Genomic DNA, 16,290 nt, shown 5'->3' on the forward strand with positions numbered 1-16,290 from the left:
CAAACCCTAAGTCTCTGAATTGCTGACCTAACTAGAAATGTGCAGACTCCTTTTATTAGATGTAGGCATTATGCCTAAAAGGGACCTTGATGCATGTAGCCTGAGGCAGAATCCTGTACTACTAAAGAATTTCTTGCAGTTTTTTACCTAACCTGATCTTAAATCTTGTGAAGATTTTTCCTGATTTTTAAACTAATTGTATTTAAATTCTGCTCAGATCCATTTATCCCATGTGTGTGTACAACAATTTACTACCTTGCTGTATTTTCAATGTGCTTTTGCACCTTTGATGACTACTATCCTCTTTCTGTTCAGTCCATGTTTCTGTAAAATAAACAAACACAGATGGTTTAACTTTTCTTCATGAATCAGATCTTCTACACATCTTCCTGTTGCTCACCTGTGGATTACCTCCAATTGATCTACATCCTTCTTGAAGTGTACTGCCCAGGAGACACAGTTCATCCATCACTCTAGCCTTCTTGCTACTTCAGAGAATAACAGGATTGGCTCGCATATAACATGTACATCTAACAAGTCAGTTTTTTCAGAGTAGTTGTATTTAACATTTTTGCAGTTATATTACATTGCTGGCTAATGTTCAATTTTAGCTGCTGAATCTTCTTCTGCAGACAGTGTTTTAGGCTAACATAATTGATGCAGGTAAGAAGCCAGTTCATGAAGTACAGACGAAAGGATCTAGAATTATGACCAGTGCAACAAAGCCAGTAAATACCCACTCAGCAGGGGAGGAGTTAGTGAGAGGGTTTGTTAATTCCATTTTGTGCTGGTATCTCATACACGTAATGTATTCCAATCAGACATTTCTGTGGTTTGAACAATTCCTCTCTGGTCGTTGATGAAAAAAGTAAAAAAAATAAAATAAAAATTCAAATCAGGATTAACCTGAAAATGTAAAATGTGAAGCAACCAAACATGGACACCTCTGCTGCTTACTAATCTAATTTGGTATCTGCTAAAGTGATGAAATGTTGGCAGGCTTCGGAATTACAGGAAGACAGACACCTTGAGAGGCAGAACATATTCCAGGCAAGAAGATGTAAAAGAGAAAACAGGAAAAAAAAAAAAAAGAGAGAGAGAAATAGGGAATGAAAAACGGGGAAGGAAAATAAACAAAAAACAGTGGTAACTAAAGGTATGGACAAGAGCTGTTAAGTGTAATACCAAGTGAGAGAACAACTCAGGGTGCAATGGAAAGTTTAGTCACTGTGTAAGACCAGACTCAACCCTTGACCTTGGTGCAAACTTTCTATCGCCGGTAATGGGTGTTATGCCAGACACTGTGCCACATGTGTGCCCCAAGAGCATAAACAGGGTGTAATTTGCATGCCTCTGTCAGATGAGTATCATAGCCTCATGCTGAACTGAATCTCAAAGTCCAGATGAGCAGAACAAGCTTGGCATCAGAACCTCTCTGAAGGACATCCTGAAACTTAAAACCAACTCTAGAGGTAGATAGTGGGTTCAGTAGTCTCTCAGAAAGGGTGGCCACCTTACACCTAAGAAGCAGTTAAGTAAATGAGAGAAGGAGCCAAGAAAAGACTTAATGAGCAAAATGTTAAGGACTGTTAGTAAATGTGTATAATTAACACATATAATTGTTAAGAACACTTGCCAATTGTATGGCATAAGATCCTTGTCAGATATGGTAACTCTCTCCTTGACTGTTTCATGGCTGCTTGACTGCTCATTTTTATTCTTTTAGTTCTTTTCCTCTCTTTCAGCCACATGTCCTCTTCGTGTTTTCCCTGACGAAGACTTTCACATGTCTATGTATGTTAGGTGGCCTTCATCTCCAACAGCGTGGAGCAACAGTGCCAGCCAGTGGCTGGCTGGGATAAACGCAGGCAGATTTTCCGGTGGTTAGCCTTTGGGACCTGGGACAAGCATGCCAGTTACCTATGATTGATCTGAGCAGTAAAGAAGAGAAAGGCGAGTAAAGAAGCCTGTCGCAGAGGCATTATGCCTGCTGCCTGCATTCCCGAGAAATTTGACAAGATTTATTCTGATTTTGAACACCGTGCTTGGAAATAAGCTCTAGGGAAAATGATGTGAAGTGTGACAGACAGTTTAAAATTCCTTTCCCTGTCCACTCTGCTCCATTTATAAAGATTTACATGCTGGTGTGCAGGCTTTTGCCCCTTAGTCCCCTGAGGATTGCTTCCTCATCCTGGGACAGAGTCTGTCCTCTGTCTGTAAGGCCCTACAGTTACAGTGGTCCAGGTCAGACTAACAGTGCCATGTCCTTTTTGGCACAGATTGGGCGATGGAAAATAATGAGATGCATGCCCTGGCAAGCTGGCAAGTGAATCTTGTTCCTGTTGCCTCCTTTTTTTTTTTTTTTTAAGACAGATACTTGCCCTTGGGTAACAGCACGTCTGGTAGTTACTGCTGATTGACTAAGCTCTGGGACAAATCCACTGCTGACCACCACGGAAGGTTGCCCAGGTTCTCCTGGGAAGGGGAGTGGAGTGGAGTGGAGGGGAGGGGAGGGGAGGGGAGGGGAGGGGAGGGGAGGGAAGGGAAGGGAAGGGAAGGGAAGGGAAGGGAAGGGAAGGGAAGGGAAGGGAAGGGAAGGGAAGGGAAGGGAAGGGAAGGGAAGGGAAGGGAAGGGAAGGGAAGGGAAGGGAAGGGAAGGGAAGGGAAGGGAAGGGAAGGGAAGGGAAGGGAAGGGAAGGGAAGGGAAGGGAAGGGAAGGGAAGGGAAGGGAAGGGAAGGGAAGGGAAGGGAAGGGAAGGGAAGGGAAGGGAAGGGAAGGGACCACCAGATGGAATGTGGAAGTAATCTTTAGAGAAGAAAGGAAACAATTAATCGTTCTGCCCCTGAGACCCTCACTCTTCCTGATCTTCCAACTCCGACGTCAAAGGGGAGCAGGGAGCAGCCGTGGGGGGAAACTGAGGAGCAAGGCAGCTTCTACCGTGCAAAACCCGGCTTTTAGGCAGAGGTTTGGGAAGGCAGACGGCGACCTGCAGGGGGGCGGGGGCTCGGGGGCTGTGGCTTCTCCCCGTGGCACCGCCGCCTCCTCCGGATCCCCCCGGGTCCCCCACGCAGCCTGTGCTGGCAGCGTCCCTGGCTGCCCCCCGGTCCCGGCTGCCCGGGAACCCAGCGGAGCCCCCCGCATGCCCTTTGGCCCGGTCCAGCCCGGCTCGGCCCGGCCCTGGCATCGGCAGGGCCTCCCGCCGCCCCTGGGTGGCGGTGTTACCCCGTGGGACGCGGCCCCGCACCCCCCCCCCCCCTCTCCGCGCCCCGGGGGCTCGGCCCTTCCTAGCGGGGTGTCGGGGTGGGGGAGGGGCATGTCGTCTTCCAGTGGGAAAAAAAGGGGGGAGAGGTATTGTGGGGGCAAGAGGATCAAGGGGATGCAAGAGCATCGTCAGTGCCTCCGGGAGGGAGGTTGGGGGAGGTCTGGGTTAAGTTATGGGGCTGGAGAAATGTTTTTTGCAAGGGGGAAATATGGCTTCATCTCACGTAAAAAAAAAGAAAGAAAAAAAAAAGGGTGTGGGGGGGAAAATAAAGGATATTTAAATAGAAAGAACGGGGAGGAAAAAAACAGCGTTTTAAAAAGACGAGTTATTCACAGCTAAGTGTTAGGAATAAGGGAGTAGAGGTGATGGGGAGGATGGCTGGGCATTAAAGAAAAAGTGGGGAAAGTGTGTGGGGGGGGGTGAGGGTGGAAGAAGCCGATCTGCAGCTAGAGGCAGCGGCGGAGTAGGGCAGGCTCGACCGCCTCTGTGTCACCCCGGGTGAGGCCGCTCTCTCTTCCCCTCAGCTTCTGCTTCCCTCGCCGGGAGACCCGCTGGACATCCTTGAGCGCTGCCCCGAGGAACGCCGGTTTTGGGGAGCGGGGTAGCTGTGGGAGGCATCCGAGCATGACCTCCAGTTTCACACTGTGTCACTTCAACCACGACAGCCTGTCTGGGCTTTAAAAAATCCTTTGTTCTCTCCATCAATACTTTACGATGAAGTTCTGTGTTCAGGCTCTTTTGCTTGCTTGTCACTGCCTGCTTGCCTTTCAGCCCTCACTGGTGTGCGTTTAGCTGTTTCTCTTGAAGAGATGCCTAGAGCTATTGGTGTTTACTGTTACTACATGTATATGTACGCTTGTGTGCAAGTGGGCATATGCGCACAGGTTTATCCATATCTCTATAACTTACCACCGCCCACAAGCGTGTATTTGAGTGCTATTTAGACGTGCGTATGCCTGCAGACATATGCCTCCAGACAGACACACTTTGTGTAGTAGACTGGAATAGGTAATTCCACAGAATGCAGGAATAAGCTGAACAGCTCTGAAATGAGTGAGAAAAAGAGAGAGAAAGAGAGAGAGAAAGAGAGAAAGAGAGAAAGAGAGAAAGAGAGAAAGAGAGAAAGAGAGAAAGAAAGAAAGAAAGAAAGAAAGAAAGAAAGAAAGAAAGAAAGAAAGAAAAGCCTTGCTTGACTGTGTCTGAACACAGTAATTTCACGAAGAGCAGTAAACTGAATATCCCAAACTTATGCTAAAATCCAAGCATATCCGTTTTTTAAAGTACGGGGAATGTTTACTTGCTGCGGGAAATGAAATCAAATTTAGTGACAGGCGTTTTTAAGTGCACAACAGGGTTGGACGGCCAAAGAGAAATAGCCTGGACACACACACACCACGTTTTACGACACAGAGCTATAAGCAACCTGGGGTTAACGCCTGCCTCTTTATGATTAAAAAGGAAAATAATAATAATAAATTATCAATATCTTTCGGAAAGTCAATACATTACAAACGCAGCCTCGTTACCATACTAGAGGAAATGAAAAAAAAATGCTGCAGCTTGACGAGTCTTTTATTTCCCTTTTTGGATACATTTCATGTGTTTTCCCAAACACTCAGGCTGAGGGACATGCCTACCGAAACACAAACATGCACAGAACTCGCGCACACACATACGCACGGACAGATAAGATATGTAGTAGATTCTGACACATACAGGGTGGGGGGAAGAGCAGGAGAGAGAGAGAGAGAGGGAGAGAGAGAGAGAGATCCTCCTACCTGGAGCCATAGATTGCAAGATACGTAGTGTTACCTGGGGAAGTCAGAACAAGTAAAAACACATTGAACTTCAGGGCTCTATGAAGCAGTTGATCAAGATCAGTGCTTGCTCATTTTCTTCCTTAGACTGTCTGTCTTGGGTTTTTGTTTTACCGTTTTGAGCAGCTCTATCTGTTTTCCTCCCTCTTTAGCTTTACTATCGGAGCTGGTTTTGGTCACCATGGCTCTGGGAAGAGCTGCTTATCTGCGCGCTGTTGGTTTTTTTACAGTTTGGCCGGCTTTGCTTCTGGGCAGCTTCAGAAACGCTCTTGACTGGGATTTAATCGACAAGATCAGTTCGACTTTTTGTGCAGTTTTTATGGCTCAGTCCATTCCCTAGATCATGCACAGAAACTTTCGCAAGTGGATTTTCTACGTGTTTCTATGCTTTGGAGTCATCTATGTCAAACTAGGGTAAGTCCTTGTGCACCACAAACCTTGTCTTTTGGGTCACGTTAGCGCGGAGCAAGCGCAGCCGAAAGAAGAGAAGCGATCGAGCGACAAAAGGACGGGAAGCGATCGTGTCTCGCCGCCGGGACCCTGGGGCAGGGTCGCGGTGCGGGGGGTGGCGGCGGGGTCGCTCCGGTGTCGCGGAGCCTGGAGGGAGCCGCTCTCCGGGGAACGCCGGATCCTCGTGTTTTACACCGCTCAGCCGGGCTTCGGTATTAGCTCTGGCTCACGGTACCCTCGGAGCCGAAAAAAAAAAATAAAAAATAAAAAAAAAATGAGCCCGACAGAGTTAACTCAGCCGCTGCTGATGAGACAATAGAGCGGAGCTTAAGTATTAAAAAGGAGAAAGGGGCGGGAGGAGGGGAATCCCTGCTCCGAACCTGCACTCGGGGATTTGTTTTATGCAGGCCTAGACACAATTTGCGCTCCTAACCATCACGCCGACGTGCTGAAATTAACTTGACAACTGCTCCAGCTGCCTCTGCATCCCGGCGGCCGGGCGAACCGGAGGGGGGGGGAAGGTGGGGGGGGGGGCGCCGGCAGGGACGTCTCGGGGGAACCGGGGGGGACCGGGGCGGCCCGGCCAGCGCTGCCGGGGATCTCGGCGGTGTCTCCGCGTTGCTGGATGGCAGCGGCCGAGACCGCGCTGTGATTTCAGTCGCCAAGTTTCTCCCTCTGCCTCTCCCCCCTTACCTGGGTGCCCTTATTAATATTGCTCGTCGCAGTAGGCTGACTTGAGTTGTATTTCCACATTCCTGAGCCCCAGCCGAGTCCTTACCTGTCGAGCTACAACCTCTTTAAAGATCCTGTCTTTGCATAGCTGTGGGATTTTTTTTTTTTAATGATCAAGAATGCATAAGGTGAGTTGCAATCCGAAAACGCTTGCTTCCCGCCTTGAAACCAACACGGGAAAGAAGGGGGCGAAGGGGCAGCTCGCGCGTGTGTGTGTGTGAAGGGGGAGCACGTCCCCGGGGAGCCAGGCCAGCAGCACGGAAAGGGCCGGCAGGGACAAGCGCGGAGCCGGCCGCCGGGACGCTCCAGGGTCGCGCAAAGCTGTCGCCCGCCGCCACCCCCCGTCCCCTCCTCGGCCACCCCCCCGAGCAAAACGGGCGGCGGCGGGGAGGAGGGGGCCGGCGGGGCAACATAGGGGCGGTCTGCAGCGGGGGGAGCGCAGGAGCCGGTTGCACGATTTGGGGTGTTGGTGGGGGGTGGGGGGCTGCCGAACCGGGCTGCAACGGGAGCAAAAGGGAAGCGGTGCCCCCGCCGGCCGCTGCTCCTGCCCGCTCCCTCCCAGCCCGGCCCTGCCCGGAGAGTCCCCAGCAGGTTGCATTCACCTTCGCTCGCCCATCTGGCTAGCCACCTAATTCGTGGCCCGGGCACTGCGGCAGGGCTCCCAGCCCGCCCCTACGGCCGCAGGTGCCGCGGAAGGGTCCCCCGAGGAGCCTCGGGGGTGCGGGCCGGGCCGGGTACCTGCACCGCCGTCCTCCTGATCCCTAAATCCACCCAGACGGGGCGCCCCGTCTGCCTCGGTAGCTGACCGGTAGACTCTGTGCAAAGGCGTCCCTCGCGGAGGGGCAGACGAGCTGAAAGAAAAGGGGTTGCAGAAGAAGGGGTAGTGCTAGTGCTATTTGCTTTCACTGCGGTTTTAGTTGTAAAGGGAACAGAAGATTGGGCACGTGTTACAGTCTGGAAGGCAGATTTCTTTTCGAAATTGATTGTGGCTGTTTTAGAACGGGATTCGGGAGGAAAAAAAGAATCGCAAGAATGCTGTCGAACTGAGCCTGGAAATAAAATTGAGTGGAGGGCAGGAATAGTAAAAGCCCTTACAGAAACCCCATCAGATCCATCACCGTGCCTGTAAGGCAATGAGGATGCTTCACTTTCCCTGAACAATAGGAGAGAAATTTGCTCTGAGATCCAGGGCTACTTCTAGGCTAGGCATGTGGGATGCAATTATTTCCTCTTTCATCAGCCACTGGAACTACCATTTCGTTGAAACCATATCCTCTAAGCGTAATGATACCTTTCCTAGTGAGCTCTGTGCGTAGCAAAGGCATGGGGGGGGGGGGGGGGGGGGGGAGGCGATGAAGTGAGATAAAACACGGTTTGCCTCCCCGCAGCTTAGGTTTAGTTTGCAGGGTGAAGGAGAGATGGAGATAGCAAAGAACTTGGCTCATGCAGTTACGTTATTTGCCGCCGAGCACGTGTTCTTGTCTTAATAAAACGTGATCAGAGCTGGGCTTTCTGGCTGGACAGTGGCGAAGGGGAGCCCGAGGGGAGGGAAAACAAGACGATGCCCAGCTGCTGACTGGCGGGGCTGCTGCTGCGGCACGGCAGGGTCCCAGCGGAGGCTTGGAGTGGAGAAGCCGCTGTCCCCAGTACGGAGGAGGGAGCGAGACCCCACTCAGGTGGTCCTCCCTTCCTCCATCCCTCCCTCCACCCCTCCATCCCTCCTCCATCACTCCCTCCCACGGAATTCCCGTTCTTCCCAGTTCCATTTTGCATTCCCCAGTATGTTTCTGGCCGTGTCGAGCCTTGTTCCCGCACCGGCTGGCACAGGTGAGGGGGGTGAAGCCGCGGTGACCAGCAGCCCCCCTCCCCCCCGGCGCGGGGGGGTCCGCCTCTCGCCGTTGCGCCTTGCAGCCCCCCTGGCTCCCAGTATCTAGCGGCGAAAACATAGGTAATCAAACGGCGACCTCGGCTGGCAGCTGGATTGAAACAGACACGTTTCCTACGAAGATCGCAGAGCAGCCAGCTCCAGTTTAATTAATAAACGCGTCGGAAGTCCAAAATCGCAGCTGTGCCACAGATGCAAATCGCAGCGGATGCTCTGGGGATGAGTGCTGGGACCCTCTGGAAAGACGGAGCGGCTGGCCGTGCCCAGATCGGGGCTCGGGGGGCAAGTCCCCCGTGTTCCCCGTCGTCTTTCCTGGACGGATAGAAGGAGGGCAGCCAGGGGGAGCGGAGAGGAGGCCCGCGGGGAGGAGGCCGAGGTGCGGCTCAAGGGGTGCAGGAGGAGGGGGGCAGGAGCTGGCCCTGCCCTGGGGAGCCACGGAAAGCTTGTGCCGGCGGCTCCTGCCCCAAACACCAACGAAATCCCGCTCCCCTCTGAGCCTCCCCGTACCTGGGAGCAGCCTCGACGGCAGCCACCATGAGGGAGGCAGCGCCGGGAGCCCCGGAGAGGCCCCGGGAGGAGACGAGAGGGCTTCGACCGTGACCCCCCGGCCCCGCGCCGCGATGCCCTTGGCTATGCTGCCGCAGCCAGCCCGCCCGCTCCCCGCCAGCCCGACGTCGGGTCGCGTCAAGGGACTCATCTTTGACCCCCTTCTTTTCCCCTGCACTAGACTTGCAGCTTTGCGAGGTACAAGAAATACCTGGTTCCGACCTGAAAGGAGTCCAATGCGTTGCCTGCTGGACGTGCGGTCAAAGCTCTTTCTGTCTTCCGACGTGCTCTTCTGCCGGACACCGAAGGTTTTGGTGTAAGAAAGAAACCGCAGCTGGGAATACATGAAAGAAAGAAAAGGGAAATTCTTAATTCATGCCTGCTCTGCTTCGTCTGCCTTCTATCGCACGGTGCCGGCAACCATTTCGGTGCCGCCCTGCCCTTATTTTGTCCAGAAAACACATGTTTGTGGGAGAAGAAATGACAGATGCTGAAATGCCCATATTAGGTGCTACCGCCAGTACGGGCTCCTAGAGTGCCACACCATTTTATGGGGGTTATATTCGGCTTAACAGGTCGGTTTATTCGACAAAACAAGTGCACTTCTCGCTATTCCGGACTGCCATACATATAGATACAATTTGCAGAGAATTTAACGCGTTATTGTTATCACCGGCATCATTGCTATTAATTTTCCGACGTAATAATCGGCCCGTGTTTTTAGCGAAAAAAAATATCTTCCCAAAATGAATCGGCACGATTTGGTTGATTTTATAAGACTTTCCACCCTCTACACGACAAAGCTAGCTTCCTCCCGAAGCTGTGCAGAAGGGCAAAGCGTCTTCGTTTCAGCCGGGCTGGCTCAGCCCCTGCCAGCCTCACTTCGAAGTTTTCCAGCGTTTACTTTTCATTTTTAGAATTCACTTTCTTCCCTTCCTTCCCCCGCCAGGCACATCTTTAAAAGAACATTTTAAAATATATCTGAAGCCGAAAAAATGCTAGAAATAACCCATCAAAAATCGCTACTCGTTCTCCCAGTTCGCTTTCAGCTCTGCTGCCCCAGCCACTTTTTACATGTCTGAGAAGGGCAACGGGCATCACGGGAGATGCACAGCTATATGTCTCTCTCTCTATATATGTGTAGACAGATGCACACACACAGTTAAAGAAGTATAAATACGACAATTTCAGAATCTTAAAGAATTACAAATAAATAAGACGATTCTAGGATGTAAGTAATCGTTGAGAGGCTTAAACTTCTGTCCCTCATTAATCGAGAGTAGTGTTCTCCAAACGACGCTCACTGTACCAGCGCATGCATTATTCAACTTGTAGATGAAAATCGTTAAATGAAACAACCCCCCGAGAAGACTCTTATCGGATATTCGGCGGGAAACGCCGTTTTTACACCAATTCTGCACTCGCGATTCCATCCGAAGGATTATTTCGTTGTGCCGCAGGGACAGCTGCACCCATGTGCCGGGACTGGTTAACTCGATGAGGTGTATCCGGGGTGTCCGGAGGAGCTCTTGGCCAAGAAAGCTCCTTCGGTCATTCGGCGATTCGGCGATTAACCCGAGACGAACATTACAAATCCTACGGACCAAGGAAGCTTCGGAACCCAGTTCTTTTTCGCTCCGGCTGCACTTCAGCTAAACTCGCCGCGGCACACATTTCTCTTTGGGGCTTCGTTTGGAGACCCGAAGCCCACGTCCCTCCAGCAGGCTCCCACCAGCGAGACTTTGTTTCCTTACCCGAAAACCAGACGAATCCATTGCTCCGCGGGGCGAGGGGCTCCCGCTGGCCGCAGCAGGGTCAGGGCGAGCTCCCCCCGGCCCGGGGCCCGAGGGGCACGCAGGGGAGAGGGGGCTGATCCGCCGGCAAAGCGCCTAGCCCGCCCTGCATCCTCTGGGAAAGAAGGAGGGAAGGGGAGAGGCGGCAGTTCTGCCCCCGGGGGCTGCGGGAGAGGCTGCCGGCCGGGCGGGCGCTGCGGCCCCCGCTCGCCCCCGTCACCCGGCTGCTGCCCACCCGTCCTTTCCCCCCTTCTCTCACGCCAAAGCCAGCCCCACCAGGAAGCTACGAGTGTGCACGTCTTTATTTCTCTCTTAGGCGGGCTAAGACAACGTGCACGTCCTTTTTTTTTTTTTTTTTTTTTTTTTTTTTTTTTTTTTTTTTGGTACAGAGGTCCCCCCGAAACCAGAGCTTGATTTGCAACAGCAGGGGCAACAAGAGCCAAGAGCCCTCCGCGGCGGAGCCCTTCGGGGGAGCTGGGGCAGCTACCCATCATAAAGCAATTAACCAGGAGCTGCCGGCTCCTCCAGGACGTCTCCGAGCCAGAGCCCAAGAGTTGCCTTCGCCGAGGCACGGAGCGAGCCGCCCCAAAATGCAGCGCTGAGTGGGTGGGGACCGCTCCGAGAGCTGGGCGTACGGACAGGGCTGGCCCGGGGAGAGAGGGTGCATTGCAGCCCGGGCGAGATCGGTGTCTCTCCATTGTCATCCTCCCCTTTAAAAAAAAAAAAAAAAAAAAAAAAAGGAGGGAGAGAGAGAGAGGGAGAGAAAAAAAGTAGGCGGATTGCAGTGACTGACTGCCCAATGGCAGCCCCGAGTCTCAGGAGAGTTGCAGGAACAGGGAGAGAGAGAGAGAGAGAGGCACTTTCTGCCATCCAAATCCCTTAAACCATCCTCATTCCAACACGAGAACCCACTGTAACAACTTCCAACCACTGAGACATGACAGGCAGGAGCCCAGAGGCAGCAGCAGCAGCGAGAGCAGCAGCAGCAGCACATACTCTGCACAGGGAGCAGCATTAGCACCAGGGGAATACTAGACACAACAATACAAACAAACAAAAAAAAAACAGACAAAGCCCCCCAAGCCCAAGGGACTGGATTCCAACTCAGATTCAAGCCACAGCTGACACCAAAAAGGGTGGGGAGTTACGACCAGGGGGGGCCAGAAAGGAATAACCAAGGAAGCGAACTCCAAGAGTGTAAACGGGATTCAGCCATGATACTTTTTTCATCTCGCAGTGTGTTACTCTCAGTGTATTACCCTCAGATTTTCCTCATCCTTACCAGTGGGAGTTACCTGTAAGTGATCCAGATTTTTTTTTGATTGTTATTTTTTCCAAATACCGTTTGAAATGCACCCGCTAGCTGCCTAGGGGCAATGCAAGCAGAGGGAGCCGGGACAAGCCAGCCAGCCCGGGCGGCGGCAGCTCCGCGCAGAGCGTGGTGGTGAGGATGATGATGGTGATGATGATTGATGATGATGATGGTGGTGGTGGTGGTGGCGGCGGAGCTGCTGGCGGTCGGGCCCCGACCGGGGAAGGTGCACCGCCAGGTAACTCCCGGGGCTGCCCCGGCGGGGCCGGGACCCTGCGCGCCCCTCCGCGGGGCGGTGGCACCGGGAGGGTGGCGGGCACGGGGAGCGGAGCGGAGCGGAGCGGAGAGGAGCCGAGCGGCGTCTCCCCGGGGCCTTCGAGCCCGACTCCTCCTCCTGCCGGAGAAGAGACGGCCACGGCTCCATGCTCGCCAGGGGAGACCCAGCCCGCAGCCCGGGGGGAGCCGCGGCCGCGCTGCGCGGAGGCGCACGCTAGGCGGGTGCTTTTGCCCAGGAGGGATCTGCAGTCCCGCAGTTAGAGCTGGCTCCAGGACCTTTTCCTTGTGAGGAAGGGGGTGGAGGTAGGGGTGGGGGAAATGAGAGTCGGTGGGTGGGACTGCAAGGAGTTTCGGGCTCGCTTTTTTAATATCTATATCTGCAACTAACGTTGCGGGGGAGAAGTAGCGGCCAGGCTGCCCCGTGCGGGCTGCGGGGAGCGGCGGCCGCCGCGCTGCTGCGGGTCACGGGCAGGTCCGGGGCGCCGGCCGGGGGTGCCGGGGCAGCGGGCCAGGGGTCCCCGCACCGACCCGCCGCCGTGCCCGGAAGCCCGGCCGGGGCTGCGCTCCAGAGCCCCGAGGGGCTGCTGGAGGTGCTGCCGAGAGCCCCTGCCATCAGGCGAGGCGCGCCCAAGTTTTGGGGCAGCAGCGGGGACAGGAGGGCGCCGGGGGCTGGAGGAGCTGGTGTAGCGCCCGGACCCGCTCCCTCCCTTGAGCATCCCCCCGGGACCCGGCGCGCCCCTCCGTGCGGGGCGCCGGGCTCGGGGGGGCCCGGGGCTACCTCTGAGGCGGGCAGGTCGCCGGCTGTGCCCGGGGAGTCGCCTTGGCTCCCGCCTGCGCTGGGAAGAGGCTGCTTCGGTGTCACCTCCTCACATTCCCCTCGGCTGCAGGTGCCGGGCGGATTTCTCTTCTATCCCACCCCCGCGGCTAGCACAGACCTCTGTTCCACGGCGGGTGCAAAATTGGAGCTCCTACCCCTGAGGTGCATGTGGTTTTCTATCTATCTATCTATCTATCTATCTATCTACCTATCTACCTATCTCACTACCTATCTCACTACCTATCTCACTACCTATCCATCCATCCATCTATCCATCCATCCATCCATCCATCCATCCATCCATCCATCCATCTATCCATCCATCCACCTATCTATCCTATTCATCCATCCATCCATTCATCCATCCATCTGACTATTTTTCTTTCTGTGCACACAAGTGAGCAATGCACATGCACATAAACAAGCACGTGTGCGTGTGTTCTTCTGTGTGCGTATTTTTTTTTTTTCGTGGGCTATGGAAAAATATAGCCCACTGATAGGCAAGAAAAGTAGGAATAAACACAGACGTAAAAAGAAACTAAACGCCTATTCCTGCATTCTTAATTCTTAATGAAATGCACATGCCTTGTCTACCGATTTTTAAAGGCGCTTGATTTACGGAGCCACGTTAGGTTTAATTCGGTGGGATGCTATTGATTAGACCAAACAGCCTGGGCTGCCCGCTTCTCTTCCCAGGAGGGATGCGTCTGCTGGTAGGTGACCCAACAGTCCGTGAAAAAATTGCAATGCCATCTTCTTTTTCAAACAGGAGGAAGAAGTCGTGACAAATAAATAAATATAACCATTTAATATAAACGTAGCCATATTTTTCTCAAAACCGTAGGAAATTACTATCCTACAAAGTTTGCCTTCTATAAATAGTTCAAATCTTGAAACAAAAGTTTTAAACCGCACACCAGATGCTGGGATGCTAGTGGTTTCCCTTGCTGTGTGATATAATTATAAGGTCCGAAAGCAAAAGCTATAGAAGTATAATAATAATACTAAGGCGACTGCTGAGGGGAAATACAAGGGGAGCAATGCCTGCTTTATTTAGAGCGAACCGGTCGGGGATCTTTTGAGCGCTGCCCTGCGACAATGCGAACTTGTTGCGGGGAAATAATGCTGCCTCGGTTCATCCCGCCGGCGGCAGGTCACCGGGAGCTGGACCCGCGGAGCCGGAGCCGCCGGGGCTATTGCAGTCCAGCAGAGCAGAAGGGAAAGGGATCAGGAGGTGAAAGCCAACAAAGCGCAGCCCGAAACCAGCGCGCACGTCCCTCCGGCCATCCATCACCCCGCGGGGACGCAGCCGGCCGCCTCCCCGGGGCCCCGTTACCCCGGCCCCCCTTCCTCCGGGTCGCCCCATCCCCATCCCCTCTCCCTCTATCCCCTCTCCCCTCGACCTTCCTCCCCTAGACCCCTCTTCGCCCGGCTCCGCTGCTGCCCCCCCAGCAGCCCGGAGCGAGCTGGGCACGCTGCGATGCTTCGCCTCGCTCCCGCTTGGAAGTGAAAAGAAAGAGGAGTTATTTCAGTGCTTAATGGATAGTAGCCTAGAGAACTTGTGGTGTTTATTTTGTGGGTAAATATACTCCTCAGGCTTACTAATGGTAGCTTTTGAAGATTAAAGCATAGTAGAGCCTGTTCGAGCATTATCTTCTGGTGTCTGGTTCTGCTACCCTCGCTCTCTGGAGGGGAGGATGCTTCCCAAGCTGCTATTTACTAAGCTCCCATGCACTGTCAATGATCATGTTAATTGTGCCCGAGATCTCTATCATCTCTTGGCCGTGCGAGCAACAAATCGTCTTCCGAGCTGTTGGTACTCAGGGGATAAAGGCGAAGCTCACGAGGGCAATTTGCAGCGGACGAGCAGAGGGAGAGCGGTGCGTCTGTGCCGCGTCTGTCCCGCTGCCTGCGAGCCGGGCATGGCATGGCACGGCACGGCACGGCACGGCACGGGTCGGCACGGCTCGCGTGTTCTGCCAGCACGGCTATAACACACAGCCCATCCCGGTCAAGTGCAATTCTGAAAAGCGCGCAAGCAAAAAGGCACCCGAGGCCTCGGTGCTAAGCGCGCAATAGCCGGGAGAAGACACCCAGATTTAAAGAACAAACTCCTTTATAAAGTCGATTTCTGTACTATGAGTATGCTATCTGCTAAAGCAATCTTTTCCGGCGCGCTCACCTACTAACCTCTGGCCCTCTGAGACACTGTAAACATTTTTACAACCAGAAGCAATTAGTGTCTGACTTTTCGAAAAAGAAAACAGACTTCAGGTAGAATGGCTGGTAGTAGGATGACTGATAGATGTTAATGTACTGGACGTATGTTGGTAATCCAATTACATATTTAAAGTATACAGCTGACATTTAATAATATCGATGTAATTAGTATAAATGTCTAAAAACAGGATTAGATATAACACTGTTTGGCACCGTTTCTCGCAGTGCGTGTTTAAGTGCGCATGTGTCTGTACGCATACACATAGTTAGCTTCTGAAAAAGACGGGGCTGTTCTGGCTTTCCATTTGTGTACCGCCTTCACTGTTCATCTTCTTCAGGGTTGGGTGCATTCACTAGCAACATGAGAGTGTTCTTAAGAAGCTTATTTTGGGGATTATCTGCTGGTACATAGAGTTAATTCAGTTATTTGCTAAAAAGTGATTGGGAATAACTTGTAAGAAAATGTGTGTGTACAAGGTAATAGCAGCATAAACCTTCAGAACAGCTAAGCATTCTGACACCACAGTATAGCAAATAATTTTTATTAGCCAGTAGGTATTACTGGCAGATTATGAAATGTAGGAGAAAAATGCCTCTGCACATTTTGCGTCTGTTCTGCTGATGCTGTCAAGTCCTTATAATTCCACTTCCTTTACAACAGGGCTTCTCCATGTTTGTGGGAAGTGGGTTAGAAGGAGCATGTATTTTTCATATGCTTACAGGAAAGTACTCATGCCTAATCCCTAAAGATTAGGATTGCTGGAGATGGTCCCTGAAGCTTTTCTCCTAATCTGGGAAGTGTAGGAGAGAGCTACACAAACAGAGAAGAGCAAGCCCACTCTGTGTTGCAGCCTCTTCAAGAGGAGCCCACTCTTCCCATCCCAGTTAGATCAGAGCTATGTCAACCTCTGTGATAAAACTTGTTATTGGAATAGGATTGTCTCTGGCTCAGTCACTGGACTGTGGTGTAAATCTGCTGTTTCCCTGCTCTCGTGTCTTGTTCATCTTTTTGCTGAGGCTGTGTATGCTTTGGGGGCAAACTTGCTCTCTCAGCCTCTATTTGTGCAGCATCCAGTGTGCAAAGAGAGCTCTTTTGGGATCTTTAGATACTCCTGTTCCATAGAACTTCATAATACTCATTTATAAGAGGATTTGGAATAGGACTTCAACTTTATTTTG

General features: G+C 52.6%; 1 protein-coding gene across 2 annotated transcripts in view; it reads left to right on the forward strand.

Moving 5' to 3' along the window:
- Window positions 1-11,651: 11,651 nt before the first annotated feature.
- WNT7B (Wnt family member 7B) overlaps window positions 11,652-16,290 on the forward strand; it is a 90,525-nt gene continuing 85,886 nt past the window's right edge. Inside the window, exon 1 of one of the 2 annotated variants that reach the window (XM_035551026.2) lies at window positions 11,652-11,783. In XM_035551026.2, coding sequence (XP_035406919.1) covers window positions 11,701-11,783 — 83 coding nt within the window. In that variant the 5' untranslated portion in view covers window positions 11,652-11,700. Of the gene's footprint in view, window positions 11,784-11,949; window positions 12,360-16,290 lie in introns of those variants that run through there. The other variant, XM_035551025.2, reaches the window with a different exon arrangement.

Source organism: Cygnus atratus, chromosome 1 (genome assembly GCF_013377495.2).
Source record: "Cygnus atratus isolate AKBS03 ecotype Queensland, Australia chromosome 1, CAtr_DNAZoo_HiC_assembly, whole genome shotgun sequence".
Taxonomy (NCBI): domain Eukaryota; kingdom Metazoa; phylum Chordata; class Aves; order Anseriformes; family Anatidae; genus Cygnus; species Cygnus atratus.